At 43.8% G+C, this 26279-nt stretch overlaps 1 protein-coding gene across 1 annotated transcript; it reads left to right on the plus strand.

The window, feature by feature from the left end:
- On the plus strand, window positions 1-22939 carry sntb2 (syntrophin, beta 2; the record flags this gene model as incomplete). The annotated part of the gene is made up of 7 exons (XM_079224346.1): window positions 1-730; window positions 15557-15773; window positions 16700-16910; window positions 19673-19815; window positions 20110-20306; window positions 22150-22340; window positions 22837-22939. The coding sequence occupies 7 exons, from the start codon at window positions 1-3 to the stop codon at window positions 22927-22929; spliced, it is 1782 nt and encodes a 593-aa protein (XP_079080472.1). The 3' UTR covers window positions 22930-22939.
- Window positions 22940-26279: the final 3340 nt, after the last annotated feature.

Genomic DNA, 26279 nt, shown 5'->3' on the forward strand with positions numbered 1-26279 from the left:
ATGGCGGTTTGGACCAGAGCGGACAAAAACGGCCAACTGGACCTTCTGCTCCGGGACCGCTGGATACGAGTGGCCGCCGAACTCACCCGGGAAACGTTGACTCTAACGGCCGAAGCCGAGGCGGCGGGACCGGGGGGAAACCACTGGGACTACAACAACTCGTCGGCGGGCCCGCGAAATGGCATGTCGAACGGAAACGACCCGGGAGCGAGTCCGGGGACCCGCGGTCCGAGCTCGGGTCCGGACCAAGTCCAGAACCAGAACCACAACCAGGCGGGTCGGGGACGCAGCGGCAGCCCGGGGCGCGGGGGTGTCGGTCGGGGTCAGCACGACGGAAACCACGGTCCCAACAGCCCCGGGAAGAACCCGAATAACGGCACAAACTCTGAGTTTGGAAGCCCCGGGTCCAGCTACGGAAGCCCCGGGTCCAGCTTCGGGTCGAGGCAGGGCGACGTGCCCGTCAGCCTGGACGGCTCCTCGGAAGCTGTGCGGAAAGTCCGGGTTGTCAAACAGGAGTCCGGCGGGCTGGGGATCAGTATCAAAGGTGGGCGCGAGAACCGGATGCCCATCCTCATCTCCAAGATCTTCCCCGGGCTCGCGGCCGACCAGAGCCGGGCTCTCCGGGTGGGCGATGCCATCCTGTCGGTGAACGGGAGCGACCTGCGGGAGGCGACGCACGACCTGGCGGTGCAGGCGCTCAAGAAGGCGGGGAGAGAAGTCACGCTGGAGGGTAAGTGGGCCCACGCGAGGTCGAGGACTTTGCGAAAGGCCGAGATTAGGCTGCTGTGGTCCGGCTGCACACCTCTGTGTTACCTCCCTTTGCACAGGCGCTATTGGCGGGCGCGTCAGTTGACTTTGGTGCTTTTACTTTTACTTTTAATATATACGAGTCTAACCTGAACCTGAAGCTCAGACTCAGAAAGCAGTCTGAAAAGTAAAATACATTTCATATATATATATATATATATATATATATATATATATATATATATATATATATATATATATATATATATATATATGACTAGTTGCTTTGCCCCCAGAACTGTATGTGTAAAAGTATATTAAATACAATATGTTATGCTATATTAAGTAAGGTTAGGGCCCTAAAGCTTTCTGAAGATTATAGTGACCTCAATATCATCCAAAAGCACCAAAACCATTGTGTGTAAAATGTATATTTTTCTTGTTTTACACAGTGAAAAAAAGCCTGGGGTCAAATTGACCCCAAAGAACACCGATGCGTACGATATGTGTACAGGACAAGTTGTTCATTTTATGTTTACCCAGTTGTCCCCATTAAATTAGGAAAAGTCATGAATTATGACGAAAAAAAAATTGTCAATCATTTATTTAGAGACGTAAACATTAAATGGGGTCAAATTGACCCCAAAGGTAACAAGATAGTGCATTCATTGGTTCCTTTTTTAAATAGTAGGATGCACACTGCCATCACTAAAGCTTTGTGAACTTCCTCGAGACGCCACACCTTCTTGTGGGGGTTTTAACTTTGTGCCACAGAACAAGCATTACTGCACAGCATCCATACCAGCTGATCTGGGACCAGAGGAGGAGGAGCGGGGCCTCAATCAAATCAACAGCAGAAAGCCTTTGATTAGTGCAAACAGGAGGCGAAGCACAGTTGTGGTCACAGTCCGGGGTCAGATACCTTCTCCTCTGTCGGCCGGCCTGCTGGAGATAAGAGGTCACTGTGCAGGAGAGATGCAGAGAATGCACTATCTTGTTAGTATACCAGAACATATTGTATTTAATACACTTTTACACATATCTATGTGGGGAATCCGCCTGTTGCACGACACATAACACAATATACAACCAACTGTAGTATAAACGCAGAAGTGTGTTGGAGTACAACTGTGTAATCATGTCCACAAAGGTTAATTAAGGGCCATATGGCCATGAAATGTGTTCTCACTGCATTTAGATGCTAATGTACATATACACAGTGTCAGATTTAAGAAGTAATATCTGGATGTAAGTCCACTGTACATTTTAGCCAGGAATTAGCATTTAAAAAAAGTTTCTCTCACGTGTATTTTTAAGGTTTGTTGTCCAATACGACTGCGAAACAGAATATAATGAAACCACTGTGGCCTTTTTAAATGAACCGCTTAACGACGTTAAATCAGTGGCGGCCAAACTACGGCTGGGGGGCCATCTGTGGGCCAGTTGTCGTTTCCTATTGAACTTTAGGGGTCTGAACTACTCGATCCACATTGATTACTTGTCGGGGAAAACCTTTCCTCGGTTGATTAGGTCGAGCCGAAAAGGGGAAGTTTGTTGGCTCAATTTGTGAAGAATCCGTCGCGTTGATGGACAAGTATAATGTCCCACACTTTTGTTCTTTTGCAGCACAACCAGTTGAAAACTACACGTTCACTGTTGTTTAGCTCTGTGAATCCTGATATTTTTGGAATTACTGAAGTTCATAAACTGCATACACACTTACACAACAACAACTGTTATCATTTGCTTTGAGAGGTAGATCAGTGTGCTAAACCTTCGATGGGAGGCCCATAATGTAGGGAGTGGCAGGTGGAGGTGGATCAGTACGTGGGACCTCACACAGCTCCATGGAGATGAGTTGGGATCCTAAACGCCGCTGATCTAGAACACTTCCCTCTTTAGAAAAGTGGTAAAAAGAGTGACTCGGAGGGAGAGTGCTCCACAGAGCCCTTGAGGCGGAGGGGGGGGGGTTCGGAAAACTTCAGGCCAGGAACCGCTAAATGCAGCGGTTAATGGCCCGGAAACGAACGCCGGGTGAATACTGACGAGCAGGAATTGTGGGGACGAATCAATGTGCGGCACATTTCCCCCTCCAGTCGAAACGGGTTCTGCTCCTGCACCTCCCGAAATAAACCGTCCTAGAAGGTGTCAGTCCTCCACTAAATGGGATCAACCAATCAGTTTCACACAACCAGAAATGACACATGATGGTGTTGTTACAGCTTTTTAAAATGTTTGATCAGCTGGTGGATGGAGATCTCTAGATATGCAGACGCAAACACACCATGTATCGCAGTGGAAGTATCATTGCATCACCTTCCTAAAATAATGTCCCAAGTAATTTTTTCAGAAAACACAAAAAACTTGACCAAATGTAATATGGTGCACAATCTGCCTCTAGACACTGTTATACCGGTGAAATTATGATTACTGATATTATGTTCCAGTGAGATTTTCATTGACAAAAATGCTAACTAAATTGCTAGCTTCAATGCTAGCTTCAAAATGCCATCTTGAAAAGCTTGTAAAATGGCCTAAGTCTACAGGGGTCACATGATCTGTTCAACTGAGGATGGAGAAGATGTTACCAGAGGTGGCCAGTATCATGAGGAGATGATTTAGGCAAGAACATCATTTTTGTCAAAACATGACATTATTTTAGGAAGGTGACGAAAACCACCGGTGGAATTTTGGCCTTTTGCAGCTGACATGGTGCGGAACACAAACATTTGCAGTGCGTCTCGGGCGCAGACGGAGAGGAGGGGAGGGGGGGGGAGAATGTGTCAGCTGCCTGTCACTGTTTGTCAGTTTGGGACGGGACGTCTCCGCTCCCACCGCTCTGAGAAGGAAGCAGGAACGAGGCTGGAGTTTTTCCAGACCGCTGCGCCGTGTACACAACACAACCCCCTCCTCCTCCTAGATGTTCTCACAATTAGCTGAGGTGCCCCACATTCCTGACCTCCGCTTGCATGTGCATATTTAGGGCAAAGGTCAACACCGGTGGCGGCTTGGATGGTTCCATGCTTGCAACACACTACAGGGATCGTTATCGCTGCTTGTTGCATTAGAGGAGAGAGAGAAGCACGGAGGGAGACGGGGATGATGCACCAACCCGTCTCATTCAGAAGCACGTTGAATATGAACATGAATAGGTCCGTCTAGTTGTGGCTACACGGCTAGCAGCTGCAGCGTGAGGTCGCTTGTCTCCTCGACACTGTGACCTCCGTGCCGCTCTCGTTCACGTCCGCTGGCTCTCGGCTCAAAGCCGGATGCCGGAGTCACGGTATCTTGTTTGGGCCGATTCAATCTTATTCGCTCGTATCCAAGAGGGATAATCTTGTCAAGTGCCACTAGATTATTAAACTTGTTTCAAAGAAGTTTCATTAATATTTGAGACCAGTCGGGTTTTATTCATATAGCACCCTTTGAAACAATCTAATGGCATTCAAAGTGCTTTGAAGATGATTGACAGGACGCAAACAGAGACCAGTGCACCAAATTGAGTTAAGAAAAATAATTAAATAAATAAAATACACTGGGTAAAAGATTAGAGCCAAATCAAATAAATACATTTAGTCATTTCGTTCTGTTTTTAAATTATTGAAACGTACTCAAACAAATGGTTCCATTTGACTCATTATTAATGAAAGAAAATCACTTGTTTTGATGATGGGTTGTTTTATTTTATTTTGCCATAGATGAACTTGTATTTCCATGCGTGTCATGGAGGCTTTCATCTTGAGGCTGCCGAGTTAGGGCTGAGCCATATATCAATATTATATATATATAAATTAATAAATAGATAAATTATGGGACCAGATACCGTCCTAAATTTTGGATATTGTAATATGGCACAAGTGTTGTTTTTTTCCCGCTTTTAAAGGCTGAATTACAGTAAAGTCATGTTTAACCAGACTTTTCTAGCTGTATTTGACTCACTTACTCATTATATCCACATTGCTGATGCTTTTTACTTTGAAATATCATTGTTCCCACCCTACAATATCGATATCGAGGTATTTGGTAAAAAAAGATCATGATATTTGTTTTTCTCCACGTGACCTGGCCCTAGTTAGAATCAAGGTTTGTTTTGCCATCAGAGGGAATGAATAATAGTTATTTTGCCCATTAACACATGACACGCTGCTGGTTAATCCCCCCCATCGCCAGCTGACTGACATAATATCCCACATGTCACAGTGATTAGTTGAAGCTTGTGTCTCATTGGGTCATCCGGCCGTTCGGTGGAAGGAGCTCTTTTGTGCGGGTAATTGGAGGACTAAAAACAGCCCTCAGCAGACACAGGGGCCATTGAGGGAAACGGGGACAGCCGTGACGAGTAACGCCGCCTCTCTTTTGTTGCGCGGCCAACGCCGGCCCACCGTCCGCTCACCGTGTCGCTGCCCGGGGGGGCGGGAGCCCGCCTGAAGGGGCCACGCCAGTTTGTCAGCTCCGTCTCAGTAGGAGGTCCGAAGCCTGTGATGTCCATCTCAGTTATGTCTCTGGTGTCCAGCCAGAGAATGTTAAATGGACTCCTGGAATGTGACAGGCACCGAGTAGTTAGCACTGCTTCAGCTGATACATTTATATATAATATACTATATATTCCTTCATGTAAAACGAGTTCTTGCTCCATGGAGTCAGCTAGTGAGAGACATTTAATGGTGTCTGAGGACGGCAACACAAATACAACTTCTTTCAAATATGCACAATTTACATGATTTCAAACCACAATTATAAAAAACAAAAAAAACATAAGGCCGGTTTAACGCCGCTCGCATCCTGTTTAGTTATTTTATCCAACCAGTTAAATTATTGAGCATCGGCCTCGAGAGCCTCAATGCATTCTGGGACGGTCAAGTGTGTCCAATCAGCTCAGTCTCAGAAACAAGTCCCCTCATGTCTGCAGTGGCCAAACGGCAGAACTACAACTTCTGGGTCCTAAAAAGACTTTCTCCATGTTCTTACATTGAGAAAGAGACGTCTTTTAAATTAGATTATTACAATTTTCCCAATGCAGAAACTTAAATAGCCTTTACTTTATTATACATCATGAGGCCACACAACGTTCAGCTTTATTCTACCAATCTTTTATGGTATCCAGCCGTGTAGGTTTTGCATGCATCAATAATACCACACATTGTTTTCAGGTTTCTTTCTGAGAATGTACATAGGAAAAATGTTCAGGGTCAAATAGACTATTTCTTCAATATTTTTTTTTTTAATTAAAACGGTTCACAGTGAGGTCAGATAATTACCTTGAGAAACCAGATCATTGTTTCTGTTGCCTTTTGATTCCATAAAGCTCTGAGACAAGGCAAATAAATCAGAGCTAAAAGTGGGGATTGGACTCCAAATGTTCCTCTGTATCTATTAAGACGTCTTCTTTGTACTTGTATTTGTGATGTTGGGCTGTATAAAATAAACTGAATTGAATTCTTTCAGACCAGTTGAAAGAAAACATCCAAAATACACATTTATCTGTTTATTTTTTACTTTGTCTGTTTGCGTCTGTAGATTTCTCCTAAATTCACTAAAGTGACCATTAGATAATGCATCATTTGCATATTTAAACAACAAATCTGAAAACTTGTCTTGCATCCACCAAACTTTCCATGACCTGATTTATACAATATGTAATACTAAAAACAGGATTTTTTTACAACAAAATGAAACAAGAACGTTGAACCTGTCTTATGTTCTGGAAATGAATGAAAAATGACACATATAATAAAATAACGCTCAATTTGTATATTATACAATTTCAGAAAACTTATAGTAATACCAAAACCAATAGTCTAAACGTAAATAGTCAGTTGGGAGTGGAGTCCGTTGTTTCCCCTGAGGCCGTCCCTTGAGCTAAACGGAGTTGAGTGTGTGTTTGGCGGCGTGTCCTGATGCTGTGAGCTGCTTCACCAGCTGTGCTGTCGTTAAGTGAACTGGAAACTGGCTCAAAGAAGCATTCATTTGCCGCCATAGTGAAACATCTGGTCGGAGCAGATTTCACTTGGCCCGGCGCCCTTTTGAACCTAAATGCTCCGACCAGTTGAAACGGCGCGTTATATAACGTTACCGAGTGCCTGTAGAAGAGCTGAACACTGTGGAGTACGGTAGTCCGACTCAAACCTCGTGAACTCCTGAGGGTCGCATTAAAACATTAGTTAATGTGTTATTTTATATGATGTAGATGATAAAGAGTTTGGCCATTTAACAAACGAGGCAAGAAACCATCGATGCCTCATTAACGAGTCAAAGTACTAGTTAGTTAGGGATATTAGTGACAACACCCTCTTCACATCAGAATGTATGTTTTGTAAAATTATTTTAATAACATTTTTGTTTATGATGATCAAATCAAAAATAAACGTATCAATCTATGAATCAATAGTAGCAGGTGAGTCTAGTCCAGGCTCCTGTGTGGAACACATGACATGAAGGATCTTCTGGAGTAGCTGAGATGTTTTACTGCCAGATAGACAAACCTACTTAACCCAAAATACAAAATATCGGCCTGTTGATAAATTATCGTAATCTAGTGGTTTGGACAAGATAACAAAATAGAAAAAACTAAATAAATGTTTTTCTTCTACTTTCTTAATCTCAGCTATAGTGGTTATTTGCATAAAACATTCAAATGAGGAGCAAAGTAGAACATAATTTGGTAAGATTACGGTAGTAGTTTGTGTTAGAACGTTAAATAGATCATAATTACCTCTCTGATGTATATTTCTGTGACTCATCCAAAGCTACATTTTACAGGATTACATTTGAACATATCCTGATAACGTTAACCCAATGCTAATGTTTACTATTTGGAGCTTGAGCGCACCGTAATGTACGTGAATGGAACCTCCGTACGTTATCTGTTAGCAGAAGAAGCGGTCGCTATGGTTACTCTGAGCGGCATGATGGGAATAAATTACAATACAACACGTGTCTGAATAAGTTAGTTGTCGGAAATACTGCCGTTTAGCCCAGCAGGACCGCCCGCTAACAGCTAACGTTAACTAACTACCGGTTGCGCCCCTTTTGCCGATTTTTAAATGGATTTGTTGTTTACAATGTAGCATGTCGAGGAATCGGCTACTAGAACGTATTAATGCCGATTTCTCAGATTGCATATTTGTACTGAAGCCTCCAGCCTTTCCTCTCCGTGGGGACATTTGTAATCATGAACAGCCACTACAGTAGAGAATGATGATTGTGTTTTTGTTTTTTTTGGTCCTTAATCTGCTTTATCCTCTGTAGAAAGTTGACACGCATATTCAAATACACATACTATGAATGCACTGGCCTTTAGAAAACGGACTTATGTAATTTCATGGTGTTGCAGATAAACACACTTTACTGTGTTTACACTCCAACAGCGTGATTTCCCAAAGGCTTTTCCTCCGACCCGGGTGAGAGGAGGGGGCAGGTGTGACTCTGTGTTTGAGGGATGAAGGGAATACTTCCTCTTGTTGTGGTCCGTGGAGACATTAGATCGTCCATAGCAGAGAGCGACAGGGTTGATGTGTTTTTGTGAGCCAACCAGGAAGTGACAACCACACTGGTTCCCTTGACAGGTTGAGAGGTTTTTCTATTGGATTTGGGATTATTGCAGAAAATAAGCTCTGTGGCAAACAAATGTTTATGACACTTATACATTTTGTTACGCAAGATAATCTTCACAATTGAACGCTACTTTTCAGATTTTTGAAGCGTGCAATCGGAAGAATTTAAGCGCTAACGTTAGGCTTTAAACAAATCAGCACTAAGCTAACGGAGGACTCGTTCAGGTGAGGACCTGTAGTTGTCTCATTTAGACGCGTGACAGAAAAGCACTAAAATGAACTGTTTACTTATTTTATAGTAGAACAAAACGTTAAAATCTCTTCAGTTTGTGTGAACCACGGACTTTATTTCAGGTAAAAGGTTGACTCGTGTCCAGGTTTTAGTACTCATTGTGTCTGCGATTGTTTTCACAGTATATTTTGGGTCGTTACCCATCGGTACAGGTCAGTCCAATCAGTTTTGTCTGAATCTGAGCAGACAGTACAGCCATAGACACCTCAAACCTCCTCCTGCTACTTCTACCAGCTGTGACATCATCAATGACCACCAGTGACCAGTTCCTCTGCAGCCACACAGCCCATGCACAGCACCGCTCCACCACGTTACAGGTGATGTGGTTCGCTTTGGATCAGGAGCCGTTCCTTTACTTCTCTGCACTTTTCTCTCCCATCATTCTGGTGCAAGCATCTTGGTTTCATAAAGAACCTTCATCTAAAACTGATCCGGCTCATTCAGATGTGTTGAGTGTAATCTGGCCTTCAGTCTCCAGTGGTTTGCACCTTGTTGTAAACCTTCTGTGTTCAGGCTCATGAAGGCGTCTCTTGATTGTAGACTTCTACAAAGACACACCTCCCTCCTCCAGAGTGTTCCTGACCTCAGTGTTCATGTTATTACGGGTTTCTTTACCAAGGAAAGAATTCGGCTACATCTACTGTACATGTCTTCCGAGGTCTTCTGGGCCTTTTGGTGTTGGTGAGCTTACCGGTACATTCCTTCTTTTTAGGAATGTCCCAAACTGTTGGCTTGGTCAATCCTAATGTTTCTGCTATCTGCTGATAGGTTTGTGTCTTGTCAGCTTGTTTATGGCCTCCTTCCCTTATTGACACCTCTTTGGTCCTCAAGCTGAGAGTTCACAGCTACCAAATACAAATTCAACATTTTGAATCATCTGCAGACCTTTTGATCTGCTTAATCTGTCCTGAAACAACAAGAGAACAGGCCACAGCTGTTGAACAGGCCAAGACAATTGTCACATTTACTTTTGAGCCTCTGAAAATGGGGACTGTGTACAAATGGTTTGATTCCTAAACGGTTAACGCGATAGTTTTGTTTAATCCATTGAATTAAAGCTGAACTACACTTATTGATTGCGTCATATCAAATCTGTGTATTTTCAAAGAGGAAAATAAGAAAGATTGGGTCACAGTCGAAATGTGATCTGTAGCTTTAGCTTCTGTCGTTATCTTTCTAAGTATGACATTGTTTAAAGCAGAGAAATGAAGTACAATCTTTACACATGTTCATGATGCTATTGTAAATGTGTCTGCACATGTGGATACCAGAGGCATCTATCACACACACACACACACATACATATAGACACACACACACACACACACATACATTCTGACACATTGTTCTCATTAGGTTTCTGGCACAAAGGGACTTTGAGTGAGGGGGCTAAGAGAGGGAGTAAAAAAGAAAGAAAGAAAGAGGGAGGGACAAGATTAGGAAGGGAAAGACAGAGGTAAGACTTTATGAGAGGGAAGGGAAAGGATGGAGGACAGGGACGAGGAACGGGGACAGCTGAAGAGACGGACGCCTGTAGATAGAGAAGAGGGACGGGAGAGAATAAAGGAGGGAGAGGAGAGAGAGCAGCGAGTGAGGGGAGAGCAGCAGGCCAAACCACAGGGGAATTTCTGGGCAGTTTTGGGGGGAAAATAAAGAGGCTGGGGTCTGACTGCCTCATTCGCTGCTCTGCAAGCTATTATTTTGTTATTTTGGCCTGTGTGTGTGTGTGGTGAGAAAGAAGAGTGGAAGGCGGGTAGTTTCACGGATAGCTTTTCGCCACAACCAAGTATGTGTCGAGTCAGACTCCTCTGCCTTTTGCACTCCTCTTCTGCATATTATCCTTTTTCTTCTTCTTCTGTCCATCCTGCGTGTTTTGCTATTGGGTTACTTCTGTGTCGTTATTATTCAATAAAGCAGAACAAGTTTGAGAGGTGAACTTTCCAAACTGTAATAATAATACAAGCTTTAATTGCTGTTGATCTGAATCTCGTGAGGGAACGACACGACTCTATTGCCGATTCTGATGGATCCATTAGGACAGGCTACCGTTAATATGGACTCTGCAGGACCACGTCTGAGTTATTTGTATGATTTAATACTAATACATTGCAAATAATTAATTAAAATGTGTTTTTAATTATTATTATTTTTAAATAATAATTATATTTATTTGTATTAATACTTTTTTATTCATAATTTCTTTATATTAATACAATCATTTTTAAATCAATAGTTTGTCAAGTTATTTAAGTATTTTTTGGCAGCTTTAGGATTCGCAAACTAAAAACAGTTTTTTGCAAGTAAAAATATAATAGTGATTAAAATTAATCAAAGGTGTGGAACACGTCACTATTGGCCAATCATTTTCACATGAATAAAATAATTTTAAAACACTGATTTCTTTTGCAAGTAACCTGTGTCAACTTGTGGATCTGCATTAATGCATTTGTAAGCACATATATACTCTACTTGTAATCATTTTGATTGCAGTGTCTCATTTCACTGTCGAAGCTTTTTGTTTTGTGTTTTTCGCTCCAACCGATTCTGTGTGGTTGCGTAATAACGACACCGAGGTAAACCACAGAAGGGAGGCAGAGGAGCGCCTCATGGGATGTTGGCTGGCATGTCAGGGGAATCTCCTTTCCACACATTATTGTGGATGCATACACAGTGGCAAAAGTGTGTGAGACCACACACACACACGTTGAGCTGCTCGTCCTCTGTGTACAGACCTAATTAGAAGCAGAAGTGGAGCTAACAGAGTTCATTTGAGGAAGAGAGGCAAATGGACAGCAGAAAGCACTAAATCTGTCTCTCATGATGTTTGATCTGAGATGAGGCAGATTTATTATGTAGCTGAAAGGAAATGAGACATTTCTAACACTGAAAGGCCCCCAAATGCCACCGTAAACCTCCTCTACGCATCTGCTGGTATTTCACATATTCCCATGGTTGTTTTCTAAGGCTTGGTAGGGCTGAAGAATCCAATCTGGAGGCGACAGAAGCGGCCTGATGTGTGTGTGTGTGTGTGTGTGTGTGTGTGTGTGTGTGTGTGTGTGTGTGTGTGTGTGTGTGTGTGTGTGTGTGTGTGCAGCATCTCAGCTGTTCAGAGAGGCCGCGTCCCGTGACCAGGGATCTGATTCCTGTGGCTACATCAAAGACGGCGGCCGCGCTCGGCCCTTTCTCTGAGCCAAACAAAAAGTTGAATAGGAGCAGATGTACAGTGGTCCGCTCTGCCAACACGTTACACAACCGAGCTTCACGGCAGCAGAGCGGGGTCTCAGCCCGGCTACAGGAAGTCAATAACCTTATTATACATATTGTGTTAAAATGATAGAGCCAGAAGATTATGCACAAGTTTGTCAGCACCTTATTTACGGGCGTCACATTTAGAGAGGTTTCATCCAATACAATGTTTTCTTTACTTCTTTTTCCCAAATGGAGCTTGAACACATCTTAATGTAGCTCCATGGAACCCCCGTCAATGTTAGCTGTTAGCTCTGTCATTTAGCCAAGCAGGACTGTGCCGGCCGCTAACCGCTAACGCTAACTAGCGCTCCTTCTGCTGATTTGTGTACGGGTGTGTTGTTCACAATGAGGCGTGATCAGGAAAATAACACAGTGCACAGGAGCGTTTGATCCCAGATGTGTAGCTCTAACGCATCGATCGGGCAAGCTGTACTGATCAAGTAGAAAGTGACACATGTTGTTGTTCCTGTGTAGCTTAAATGAGCTGATGCATGACATAATGTACCCAACCCTAGTCATGAGTGGCCTTTCATTCTGATACTGGTATCGGAATTGAAACGACTGTTGCCGTATCGTCACTTCCAGGTTCTCTAACTATTGTTTATTGGAGGGACTTCATCAGCTGGAGGTTGCCAACCAACAATTTCATAAAGTCCAGTAGCAAGATTTAGGAATGCTAAAAAACGGACCAGCTCTTCATGTGAAGTCTGTCAGTGCTCACGCACAACAGTGATGATACCCGGCTGTCACCTTCCCCTTTACAGACAGAACCACCATCATTGTGAAACTCTCTACCGGTGCTGGGAAATGAATTGTTCCCATATCCTCTTTCCCTTGATTAAAAGGCTTGTCTTTTCAGTTTGTCCCTATTCAGGCTTGCTGTAGGTAAAGTAACCAACGATCGGTTAGGACTGACATCAAATAGATCGCTGCAGAGAGTGTGGGCGATGCACCACGTATGCGTTTGGTCTAACTCAGACTTTCCAGACATCATTTCCAACGGCGAGTGTGAGAGCTTTTGGTATTTATTTACACAAAGCGTGTGTGGCTTTGGCCTCTTGCTCAGATTTGGCTGATTTACCAGTCACAGATATTAGATATGAAGGCGAGCACTAACACATTTAAAGGTTTTGTTTATTTCACTTCTACACAGCGACTTTTCCAGCCACAAGCCTGTATTTGATGTGTGGAGAGATCCCTTCACTGCACTGGGGTTCCCCAGGGCTCCACTCTGGGTCCTTTTACTTTTTTCTCTCTCGGCACACTAGATTCTTGCTGTATCATCACTTCTGTGAATTGCCTGCTGAATGTTGCTCATCACGCTCATAATCAGAGAATCATAATATGCATAATCACGACTGGCCGTCAGGGATCATCCAACTCAACTTTTATAATGCTTTGCTTTTTCTCTTTGCTGATCTTGCCCCAGTATTACCCATAACCACGAAATATAATATCAAATATGACATTCTCTTGCTTCCTTTTAACTAGCTCACGTACTCCTCACTGCCAAACCTGTAAACACTTAAACATAGAGGGCCTTAGATTGCCCGACGTTGCAGGGAAGTGGACCCGGTAACAAGCATTCAAAATGACTGTATAGAAATATAGAATATCCAAGATATCCATAGAATTTTTGGGTTGTGGTTATTTAATACCAACTTTGACGTATTATCTTCATTCACTGTGAACTACATCCCAGTTCTTGGTATAATGTGGTCATTAAAGTGGGGGCGGTCTTAATAAGCGCAGGATCGCAGCCGCTATCACAAATAACTGCAGACAGACGACCCGAGCGGAGGCCGCCCGTCTGCTTCGCGGGCGGAAAATATCTCGGCCGAACATCTCTGCGGTGAATCCGATTATTATCCGATCATCATCCTCTTCCATACGACCCTGAGACGTAAACATGGGCATTGGGGAATGCTCTCACACTCTCTCTCTCACTCGCTAACCACTTACGTCTGCAGAAATGATCCCAGACCGCGCCGGTGCGGTTGTGGAGGCCGCTGAACCGGGCCTTCGGTTTCTTGGCAACCAGCTCCGCCTTTTTAACTCTTCTTGAGCCACGCACGGCGTGATGTTCACGCCCAAAGCATGCAGGGACTCGTGAACTCTGTTTGCTGAGCTCATTTTAGAGACTTTACCTTTCTGCAGCTTTCGTTTACACACACACTCGCACACACACACACCTAATATCCCGGTCGACATTCAAGAGTGACCTCGCCTCTTTAAGAGTCGGGTTCCCTACAACGACACCATTTCTCGCGTTCACGCTCGGACGAGTAGAGGAACGCAGCGGAGATAGAATGGGCCCAGACAAGGCGGGATGAAAGGTCACAACGGAATGGGACCGTGTTTGGAAAGTGAATCCATCACCGACCTGCCAAGCTCACAGCCGTACGGCCAAGTCCTCTCGTATTCGTCAGAGATAAGTTCACACAGGGGACCACGATGTCCTTTTTAAGACCTATTGGAAGGTAGCTGGGACTGTTTACATTCCAGGTGCTTGGTCGTAACGTGACCAGTGTCCTTCCCCGTTCCAATAACTCGCCGAGTGAATAACGAGGTCTGATTTTCTGGACAAAGACCCGGGCCCCAGTCTGGTTTCCGTCTGGTTTACAAGCTGAGCGTCGACGGAGGCGAGCGGCAGCTTTCTGCGACTCTCTTTTCTTTTAAGTATCGCCCCCTAACCGGGGCCCCAAAGAGTGTTTAAAAGCAGATTGAGTGCGGACTCCTTCCACAAAACTTCCCAGAGTGTTTCCTCATGGCCTGGTTTTCACGGCCGGCCGCTCCATGTGTCCTGAGTGACGGGGTGTTATTGGGTGGAATCCCACTGACGGTCCAAACTATCAACACGCTGTTTCCCTCTGAGCTCTGTGGATGTTTAACAGCTGTTCTGAAGAACTACAGCAACCCGTCGTGTTTATTCTATCTCGGCGAGACGTCTCCGTGGATCTCTCGTGTTTGTAAAAGGTTTTTGCTCGATGTGGCCGGTTCAGAGACGGAGGTCATCCCGAGGAAACGTTCTGAAGGAACGATAGATAATAGACGATAATAGATTGTAGAGCATTGATGCTACGTTTGTAAAGAGTCATTGGATGCTGATTTGAAACTCAATATTTTTTTTGCAGCTTTACAAAATTAGGCCGCTTCCAATTAGGCTTGGGACGTTATAAACAATTTAATATCACAATCACCCTGGCCAAATAATAAATATGATATGATTACAACTCTTAAAAATGGTACTAAAACATACTGGAATCACTTAACCTCACAGTTTGTTAAAACAATAAAATATCTTGCCACAGGACACGTCTTTTTTTAAATCATTTTAGTGGGGGGGAAACATAGAAGCCTAAATAAGTTAACCATAGATCATTGGGTCCCGCTGCATAAATAAAGGCTGAATGAAAAGAAAAACAACATTGAATCACTACTTTTTAAACCGCTGTATAACTAGACATAAACTCATGTTTACTGAGGGAATACATCAAGAGAAGTAGAGTCATTTTCGAACATCAAGTGTAGCATACAGTACCAATGTGAAGCGGACTTCACTACTTTTTTCTCAAACAAATAAAAACATATTGGGTATCAATTGCCCCTGAGCTCCTGCTTAGTATCCATATCAACCACTCAATTACCGCCCTGTGTTGGCCGAGAGTCGGACGTCCGGCTGATACACTATCTCCTCTTCTGTGTGTCTCCACAGTGAAGTACATCCGCGAGGTTTCTCCGCTCTTCAAGAAGCCGTCCCTGGTGGCCGACCTGCCGTGGGACGGCGTCCGCCCACAGTCGCCCAGCTACAGCGGCAGCGAGGACTCCGGGTCGCCCAAACACTGCGGCTCCTCCTCCAAGGACAGAAAAGTAATGAGCCTGAAGATGTGCTTCATCAGCAGGAACCTCACCATGCCCGATCTGGAGAACAGGTACGACGTGGAAAGAGGCTGAGCGTGTGGGAGTTTAGGTGCAGTTGTTTTTTTACCCCTGTATTTTATAGAGAGAGAACGTTGAATTCCTATTGGGCTCAGTTTAACAGACAGATCTTTAAGCGTCCTTACTATAAAGATGACGCACATCCTTCTGTTCATAACTGAAGGTTTTTTGTGCCCAAGCAGTTTGATCCGTTCGGATGAGCTCACGCTCTCACAGTCGCCTCGATATTAATCGATCACGCGTCATCAATTGCGATCAGTTAAAAATGATCAAGCCTTTTATAAGTATTAACCTGGAGAACTCTCACAATTTAATCTTATTTGCTTCCAAAAGCACTACTTCACTTCATGTCTTTTCATTAAAAAATAAAACCGCACACTAACACAAACTAATATCAACCAATTTAGAGGGAAAAAAATATGGCGCCCTACAGTATGTGTATATATATATACACATAAACACACATACATATTGTGTGTATGTGTATATATACATACTGTATATACTGGTTACACAAGAAAAGAAAAAGAAAAAAAGCAGTGACAATTAGCTTTTTATTAAACTTTTTCTGACAGTATTTATTTTAAAAATACTTAAAAAAAGATAATATCTTTTTTTTTTTACCTGTCATGTTTGAATATTCCATAATTTAATCTCTCTAGGATATGAACGAAGCTCTAAGGAGATTACATACAACAATTCTACATGTAATAGCTGGTTGCAAGTTCATTTAAAAGAATAACATGTATTATGAAACATGTATGAATGAATATTTCACTCTCAAAAGCTGAGATTCTGACCTTAATATTCGTGCCATTTTTTGGGGTTGTGGTTGTTTCTTTTCCGTGAGAACCCTCCACATGTGTTTGTCCCGTGCCTGTGTGCGGTTGCTGATGCAGCTCATACGTGTCCCATTCAGACTTTTGGAGCTCCACTCCCCGGACGGCCAGCACACGGTGGTGCTGCGCTGCAAAGACGGCCCCGCCGCCAACTCCTGGTTCACCGCCGTCCACACCAACATTGCTGCGCTACTGCCGCACACCCTGGCTCACATCAACGCCTATCTGGGGGCCTCGTCTTCGGCCGCCGCGCACCCCCACCTCAAACACATCGGCTGGCTGGCCGAACAGGTATCTTGCTTTAAACGGCTTGGGGGGGAAATTGCATCGCGAGGCAACAGCTTGGGTTCGTGTTTACTTCCTGTCAGATGATGTCATTCACGTACAGGAAGTAAACTGGGACACATTCAGCTGCTTCGGGTTTATTGCTAATCTTTAAACAATGCAATTCTATGCAGCGTCAAAGAACAGCTTAAAGACAAGAATAACACTCAAACATATAAATCATAATATAGCAAATAACTACATAAATAGACTGAAACTTTTATTTTTTTAAAGATTCAACTATAGCTACAGAAATGTTATCTCTGAACATCGAGTTCATGCACATGCCTAGCCTAGCCTAGCTTAGCACAAATGATGGAAGCAGAAGGAAACTGCTGAGCTAGCTCTGTTAAAAGTGTAAAAACATGCTTCCAACAAGCTGTAGTACTGTTGTATTATTAATGTCAGATAAAAAAGTTTTTCATCGATACAACCACAGCTACTATCGGGCTCCAACAGCTTGTTTCATTTTGGATCTGCTTGAAGGTCAACATCTGCATTTGCTAAACTCAGAGGCAAACAAATGTCTCATCAAACCTTTTTCTTCTTTGGTAAAAGTTTAGTCTAGTTCATGGCGTTATGATGGGGCTCCAATCCGTTTTTCAGTACAAACTCCTAAATCACTGCACATACTCGGATCTTTCTGCTCTGCAGCAGCACACAGGAAGAGTTTGTTTTCTTGAATTATCTGTAGTCCTGAATTGAAACGTGTCCATTGAAAAGGGAACCAAGGTCACTCTCGATTCACTCTGAATATTATCTTTTCACTTTGATGAAGTGCTCATTCAAGGCCACGTTGAATGCTTGGATGTCTGGCTGTGTTTATCTTGACCGGGCCCAGACAGGAAACACAGATGCAAGTTTCCATGCATTGCACCATTTCCTGTGGAAGCCCACCTACTCACCACGGCTGCGCTCACAAATACAGTGATGGTTTTGGTGTCATTGCTTTTTTCACTGTAACTCCAGTCCCTCAGCCGTGACTCAGACGAACACACCGCCCTATTTTTATCACAATGCTGTCAAAATCCAGGCCAGACTGTCAGGATGAGCTACTTAACTCCTCTGTTGCTATACCCCATCAAACTAGGTCACTATACCTGTACCCCATCAAACTAGGTCACTATACCTGTACCCCATCAAACTAGGTTACTATACCTGTACCCCATCAAACTAGGTCACTATACCTGTACCCCATCAGACTAGGTCACTATACCTGTACCCCATCAAACTAGGTCACTATACCTGTACCCCATCAAACTAGGTCACTATACCTGTACCCCATCAGACTAGGTCACTATACCTGTACCCCATCAAACTAGGTCACTATGCCTGTACCCCATCAGACTAGGTCACTATACCTGTACCCCATCAGACTAGGTCACTATACCTGTACCCCGTCAAACTAGGTCACTATACCTGTACCCCGTCAAACTAGGTCACTATACCTGTACCCCGTCAAACTAGGTCACTATACCTGTACCCCATCAAACTAGGTCACTATACCTGTACCCCATCAAACTAGGTCACTATACCTGTACCCCATCAAACTAGGTCACTATACCTGTACCCCGTCAAACTAGGTCACTATACCTGTACCCCGTCAAACTAGGTCATTATACCTGTATCCCATCAAACTACATCACCATACCTGTACCCCATCAAACTACATCACCATACCTGTACCCCATCAAACTACATCACTATACCTGTACACCATCAAACTACATCACCATACCTGTACCCCGTTATAATACATCACCATACCTGTACCCCGTCAAACTACATCATTATACCTGTACCCCGTTATACTACATCACTATACCTGTACCCCGTCAACCTACATCACCATACCTGTATCCCATCAAACTACATCACTATACCTGTACCCCATTATACTACATCACTATACCTGTACCCCGTTATACTACATCACCATACCTGTACCCCGTTATACTACATCACTATACCTGTACCCCGTTATACTACATCACTATACCTGTACCCCGTTATACTACATCACTATACCTGTACCCCGTTATACTACATCACTATACCTGTACCCCGTTATACTACATCACCATGCTATGGTTATACTACATCACTATACCTGTACCCCATCAAACTACATCACTATACCTGTACCCCATCAAACTACATCACTATACCTGTACCCCATCAAACTACATCACTATACCTGTACCCCATCAAACTGCATCACTATACCTGTACCCCGTCAAACTACATCACCATACCTGTATCCCGTCAAACTACATCACTATACCTGTACCCTGTCAAACTACATCACTATACCTGTACCCTGTCAAACTACATCACTATACCTGTACCCCATCAAACTACATCACTATACCTGTACCCTGTCAAACTACATCACCATACCTGTACCCCGTCAAACTACATCACCATACCTGTACCCCGTCAAACTACATCACCATACCTGTACCCCGTCAAACTACATCACCATACCTGTATCCCGTCAAACTACATCACTATACCTGTACCCTGTCAAACTACATCACTATACCTGTACCCTGTCAAACTACATCACTATACCTGTACCCTGTCAAACTACATCACCATACCTGTACCCCGTCAAACTACATCACTATACCTGTACCCCGTCAAACTACATCACTATACCTGTACCCCGTCAAACTACATCACTATACCTATGCGTATTGACATCTCCACCTGACTTTTGTCTGTAGGTCCAGCTGGAAGGTGGACGGCAGCAGTACAAGCCAGTGGTCATGGCCCTGACGGAGAAGGACATCCTGCTATTCGAATCGGTGCCGTGGAGCAGAGAGTCCTGGTCCATGCCTCTGCTCACACACCCGCTGCTAGCCACAAGGTGAGCACCACCGACCTGGAACAGCTCGCCATGAGACGGGGAGACAGAGATGACGCTACTCGTTTACAGATTTGACCTTTCTGCTCCCAACAGTTCACTCATCATAATTGTAGTATGGGTTTCTAATTTCTTCAGGGTACAGATATTAATATTTATGGTAAAATGCATTTGGATTCGCCATCCCCTCGGCAACTTTAAACAACAGCTGAACCAAATCAATGTCATGGGCAGTCTTGCCAATGCAGATTATCCATGCAAACGTCAATGGAGTCTTTTTGGTGTCCCTGCCTCCAGACTGGTTCATTCTGGCGGCGCCCGGGGTTCTCCGGCCCAGGGTTCGGACCTGGTGTTCGCCACCCGGACGGGCACAGGGCGGGGCATCGAGTCCCACATCTTCCGAGTGGAGACCCACTGGGATCTGTCGTCATGGACGCGAGCCCTCGTGCAGGGGGCCCACGCTGCCGCTGAGCTCATCAAGGAGGTCTCCATCGGTGAGTGAGTGAGTGAGTGACATCTCATGACACAGGTTTAAGGCACTTGCAGTTTAACTGAGTAGTGTAATTTGGAGTGGCCATCCCTGAAATCTGATTCGCTACCCCCTTAATCCTGAACTCTGATTGGCTCTACCAGCTCAGAGGTGGGACTTCGGAGTAAACCGGAGCCTTAAGTGGGCCTAGCCTGCCAAAATCTTGGTTTGAGAAGGGAGCGAATGAAGTATGGAAGTTTTGGATGAAAAAAATAATTAAAATCAGGAATGTAAGAAACAATAATATGTGCCAGTAATGCCAGTAATTAGCGTAGATATGCGTAGCGGAGACAGAAATGGTCGATGCTATGCTTTGTGTCGCTTTGGATTTGGATTCCCAGTTGGAGTTTTCATACAAAATATGATGCACATATACTACTTTATAATACTGCAAAGGTTTAACCACCATGCAGTATTATAAAGTAGTTAAATTTCCACCTGGATGGGCTGCAACATTTAGATGCTGCGGCTCAGACAGTAACAACCAATGAAGTAATAATGATCGATAGTGAGGACTTTTACTTTTAATATTTGCGTCGTCTCGTTACGATATCAAATGGAGACGTCAACGTACATATTACCCAGCAATCATCACTGTATATCTGTATATGACAAAAATACCAAAGAAAATCTAAAAGTATACATTTGATAGAATAGTTGTTTGTTTATAGTTTGTGTAGAATAAGCATATCCATATATTATAGATGGCTATTGACTATTTTCAGATTTTCTTTGGTATTTTTGTTACATACAGATAAAATGAAAACCATGACGGAGATGTGCTTTACCTTTTCATGGGTATATATGCAGCCTTGAACCAAGTTGTATAAATATCTGCTTTTTATCAAGGGTAGATCTTAAAATCTTTCTTGATTTAGCTCCAAGGTCATTCCCAAGTGTTTTCTTTGTCCAACACTTCATCATGCGGTGCAATACAATACAACCCCACAGGCTACGACCTCAGGTGTTAGCCGTGTGTGTGTGTGTGTGTGTGTGTGTGTGTGTGTGTGTGTGTGTGTGTGTGTGTGTGTGTGTGTGTGTGTGTGTGTGGTTGGAGTCTGTACACACCGGTTAGCAGTAGGGAGTCAGCAGACCTTTAACCAGAGGATGTGGGTTCACCTTTACATGAAACCACCGCCAGTTAAGTGGCAGTTAGTTTTCTAGACAAATATTTGCTCCCAAACCGAACCCCATACATAAGGGATTTCTTTCTTTTTTTTTGCATAGATACAAATATGTTTAATGTATATCGGCCTTTAAAGGTCAGAGTGCTTTGACTGCAACAGGAACTGGCTGGCCGTGTGCAGCGGCTCAGAGGCAGCAGCTCTGTGTGGGAGAAGCGGAGCCAGCAGAGGGGAATGTTCCCACTCGCTGCAGAACAATGGTTGGCTGCCGGAACAGCACTGGAAAGCCTCAGCCTTTCTTTTTCTCTCTCTCTCCTTCTTCTCCCTGTCCTTAGTTGTGCAGAGGCATTCAAAAGGGTTACAGTAACATGTGGAAATGTGCTTTGAGATCAAAGGCTTGTGTTCCGATGATGTGGATCAAGTTTGTCTGAGTAAGATGTCCTTCAGGAGACGGACAGTGTGCCTGCTGGAACTTTACTTAATAAAGGGAGTTCACAACGGACCTATCAGTATATGACTTCATAGTCATTTAAAGGGATAATCTGTGCGATTTGGTGACACCTGGTGGTGAGTTTGCAGAATGCAGCCAGCTGAATTTCTCTGGTTCCAAGACTGAGATAACGTGAGTCTTTCTCTCTCTCTCTCTCTCTCTCTCCCTCTCCCTCCCTCTCCCTCTCTTCTCAGGGTGCACGTTGAACAGGCAGGACGTCCGGCTCACGCTGCACTACGAGAAGGGCTTCATGGTGATGAGGGAGCCGGTGGAACCAGCAGGGGGCGCTGTGCTGTACAGGTACCCGTACGAGAAGCTCAAGATGTCCGCCGACGACGGGATACGCAACCTCTACCTTGACTTCGGGGGTCCAGAGGGAGAGATGGTGAGCTGAGACGTGTGATGTGCTGTGACATGGCTTTTCACCACTACCATCGTTGTTCTAGTAGTTCGGTGTATGACACAAAGCTACTGTAACTTTTCATCATTGATTCCTCAGTTATATTTGATAATTCGATGAGTCAAAAGGTAATTTCATGTTGAATTATTAGCCAGGTAATAACATAGAAAAACAAGTATAGATGAGATCACATGACCAGCGGCTTAAAGTGGCTTTACTTCCTTTCGCTGCTCCCACGACAATTTTCAAAGGTAGCTTTTTTTTTTATAAAAGGCATTAAAATTCTTTTCACATCACAACCCCTGACAAGAGTTACCCATGTAATGACAGCTCTATCAATTTTACGTGGCAAAAAGGCAAAGACACTTTACTTTCATTACTCAATTTTATATGCAATATGTCAAATAACTGTTTGCCTTTTGATTGGAACCAGAGCAGTTTAATATAAGTGTAATAAAGCGACTGTCTCTCCGTCCTCCAGGTGTTTGACCTCCACTCGGGCCCGAAGCCGGTGGTGTTCGTCCTCCACTCCTTCCTGTCAGCCAAGCTCACCCGAATGGGCCTTCTGACGTGAAACAACCGGCCACCAGAGGGCGGGCGCGGCCAGGGGGCGGGGCTTGATTTCCAATTTCCTTTTCTTTCTTTTTTTGGGGGGTTGTTGTTTTCCAATTTCTCCATTCCCAGCTGAAGCTGCGGGGCAGGTTTAACCCCCCGAGTCGAACTGTTGATTGTTTCAAAAATTGTGCCTCCTCCCTCTTCCAACTTCTCCTCGGCCTCTTGCCATCATTTGTATTGCGACGCCCACAAGGGGAGAGGAAGTGGCGCTTTGCTCGAAGTCATGAGGCGTCAGGAGACTGTTACACACATAAAAAAGTATCAAAAAAATAAAAGAACATTCCATTAAATCTGCTAAAATGTTAAAGACGCCATGGCCCGTGCACTTTGAGCAAAGTGTTACTGGAATACATCGGGGAAAGGAAGCATTTTTAGACAATGAATACACAGCCAAGCACAGACCAGTCGTAACTCTATGCCTATCATTCCACGACAGCCTTCCAATGTACTTTGGGCTCTTCTTAATGCGTTTGTGTGGACGCTGTTTCACCGTCAGAATTCAGTCTAGTGAGCTGTGTGTGTGCGTGTGTGTGTGTGTGTGTGTGTGTGTGTGTGTGTGTGTGTGTGTGCGTTACGCGCTTCTGTCGGCTTGATAGTGTGCCTGCTGTCTGACAGACTCACCTTTCTAGCACATTATCCCAAACTGCTGTTGTAATCAGGAGTGCCAACTGTGCCTTTTGACGTGTAGTCCAACACACGCTTTGTATCGTTTCCTTTTTCTGCTCTTTTTCCTCCTCACGATAAGAGAATTGTAAGCTTTAGACACGTGCAAGCAATAGTATTACTCTCCTAGTGTGAGCCACGTTACTTTGTTTAGTTTTTTAAAGAGCGTCTCTCACGACAGCACGACTTCCTGACATTGAACTCTGTGCCGGACGACGACACAAGGTGACATGACCTTGTGTTGCCTCGACCCACACAACCACTACTACCGTCTCATTCCACTTCGCTCAAGGTGACTGCCGTCTTGTTACCGTCCCTACGGCGGCCTTTCTCTGGCTAAACGTTAAACGGGTGGGCCGCCATCTTGTGTGAGCGATCTGTTTGCGGCCCTAATACGTCTCACCTCCCATGAGGCATTGCAGGTCCATATGGTTCAGGCTGATATTTAACTCAATGACGCAAAGAAAAATCTAATTTCATTTGAAAAGTTCATTTTATCTGACTGAAATAATTTCCAATTGCGATTAACTTTAAAACACTTATAAATAATAATAATAATACATATATTTATTATATATACATACACACATGTTAAAAGGGTAGTTGTTGCTGTTCCTGGTGTGCCGAAGAAGGCCGTGAGATCAAACTACAGCTCCCACGCTCAAGAAGAAAGTGCTCTGCTCCACATAAATACCGTAACAGACCTTCAACACAGCCATGTGCTTTTCTAGTTCACACCCATATGATTGTGTTTGCTGTCACTTGTGAAGTCAGCTGACTGGCGACGATCTTCCCTCCAGTGTCGACACTCGACATCGAGGATTCAACGTGACTGCAATCGGCACGTTTTCATAACGTCGTGTCGGTTGGCGGGCCTCTCCTCCCCTTCAGCAGAGCCTCTGATGGACACAATGCGCCATTGTGTGCCATTGTGTGCACGGCTGAGAACACGATATCTCGTCTGTCCTCGGATACGGGAACCGGTCGCCCGGCGGAACGACCTTCGTTCTGTTTTGGACTCTGATGTCCTCGTGAGGGCTGGAACAACTTCTTTCTTTCTCTTTTTCGAGAGGGCGAGAACGTGTCCCGGGTTACGTTGGGTCAGTCTGGTCCCCGCGTCGCACTCCTCCCTCCTGCTTCTTCACCGCTGTTCATGTCACGTCGACCTCACTGCACAGATCTGATTGTCTTCAGTTGGTCAACCTTCTACGAGCTGCAGGCCGTCCCTCTTCTCGATGCACTGGCCGATCAAACGCCCTTTTTAAATCTGTGAATGTACTCCTCTTCTCCTCCTTATGATCTGAGGCTATCCTGTCTATGCAAAGCAATGCTTCAAAGAAGACTTTTTTTTTTTTAACCAAAGGTAATATCTGCGTCACACACAATCATTGAACTGATGAGTCACAGCGGGATGAAGCGCTGCTGCAACAACCTGTCATATGCAAAGTATTCTAGACTTACTTCCAAGATCCCGTATACAATGTACGATAACGATGTAATAATCTCATATGTAAATACCTACCAATAAAACTGTTACAAATCACATGAAGGATGTGTGGTCTCGGCTTTATCATATACGCAATATTTACTTTTCATTGTACGTATTCCAGGCATATGTGTCTTTTTCAATCTGCTAGGTGGGAGCAGCGCACCATTGGTCAAGTTTAACCGTAAATATCAGTATAAATGTATCTTTAGGATAATGCTGGGGGATTGCTAGAGACCCAGGGTATGAATGAATTGGAAAAGTGGGAATGGGTGGGTCAAATTAGGAAATCTCAATCAGTTGTGTTGAATATTTTCAAAAAGTAAAAAGAAATGTAAAAGTTGTATACAACTAATGTATGAAAGCTGTGGAACCTTTAAACTTTTGAATGGAGGACGAGTTGGTAGATAAGAGGTTAAAAAGCAGCTAAAGCATGATGAATAGTTGGGATGGGATAAGGATGCTAAATTATATGGAAGCGAGCATTTTAGAGCAAGGCCTTAAATGAGCTTCAATCTATGAAGGATTTGAGGTTTCCTCTCTTTATTGGAATAATAATAATACAATATCAGCTCAGGTCTCAGCCCTGAAAGGAGTTGAAAAACCATCACAAGCTTCCTGTTAGCATACAGTTAGCTTCCTCCTATTGGGGATGCCCCTATAGAGCAGGCACACTATTTAGTTAAGTCATACAAAGTAATTATATAATGTGGCCAAAAACAAATCTATCATAATACAATGTGTTTTAAAAAGTCATTAAAAAACAATATTAAAGTGTCTGAATATATCATAAAAAGTTGTGGTTGCCCTATTTATCTCGATTCAGACCTGAGTCTGCAGTAGACCGGGTTTGAATGTGACCTTTGACCCATAAAGCTCCACTTTTCCTGATTTAAAACGCATAAGTTTGTCAAAAATGTTCTAAATGATTGTGGTGTAGTGCGTCATACAAAGTCATAATATAGAATAAAAAAACATTGCATTGTTTGTGGAAAAAAGTAATAAAAAGAGTTTGTATAGTATGTTTACAAAAGCCCTTAAAAATGTGACTCAGGGTGTTCAACGTGACTCAGGTTACGACTTCAACCCCAATCCAAGAACAAACCTCAAGGGTCCCAGAGGAGAACGGGTTCTTTAAAACCCCAAACAGTGCTCAGCAT

This window comes from Taurulus bubalis, assembly GCF_910589615.1.
Source record: "Taurulus bubalis genome assembly, chromosome: 9".
In the NCBI taxonomy this organism is placed as follows: domain Eukaryota; kingdom Metazoa; phylum Chordata; class Actinopteri; order Perciformes; family Cottidae; genus Taurulus; species Taurulus bubalis.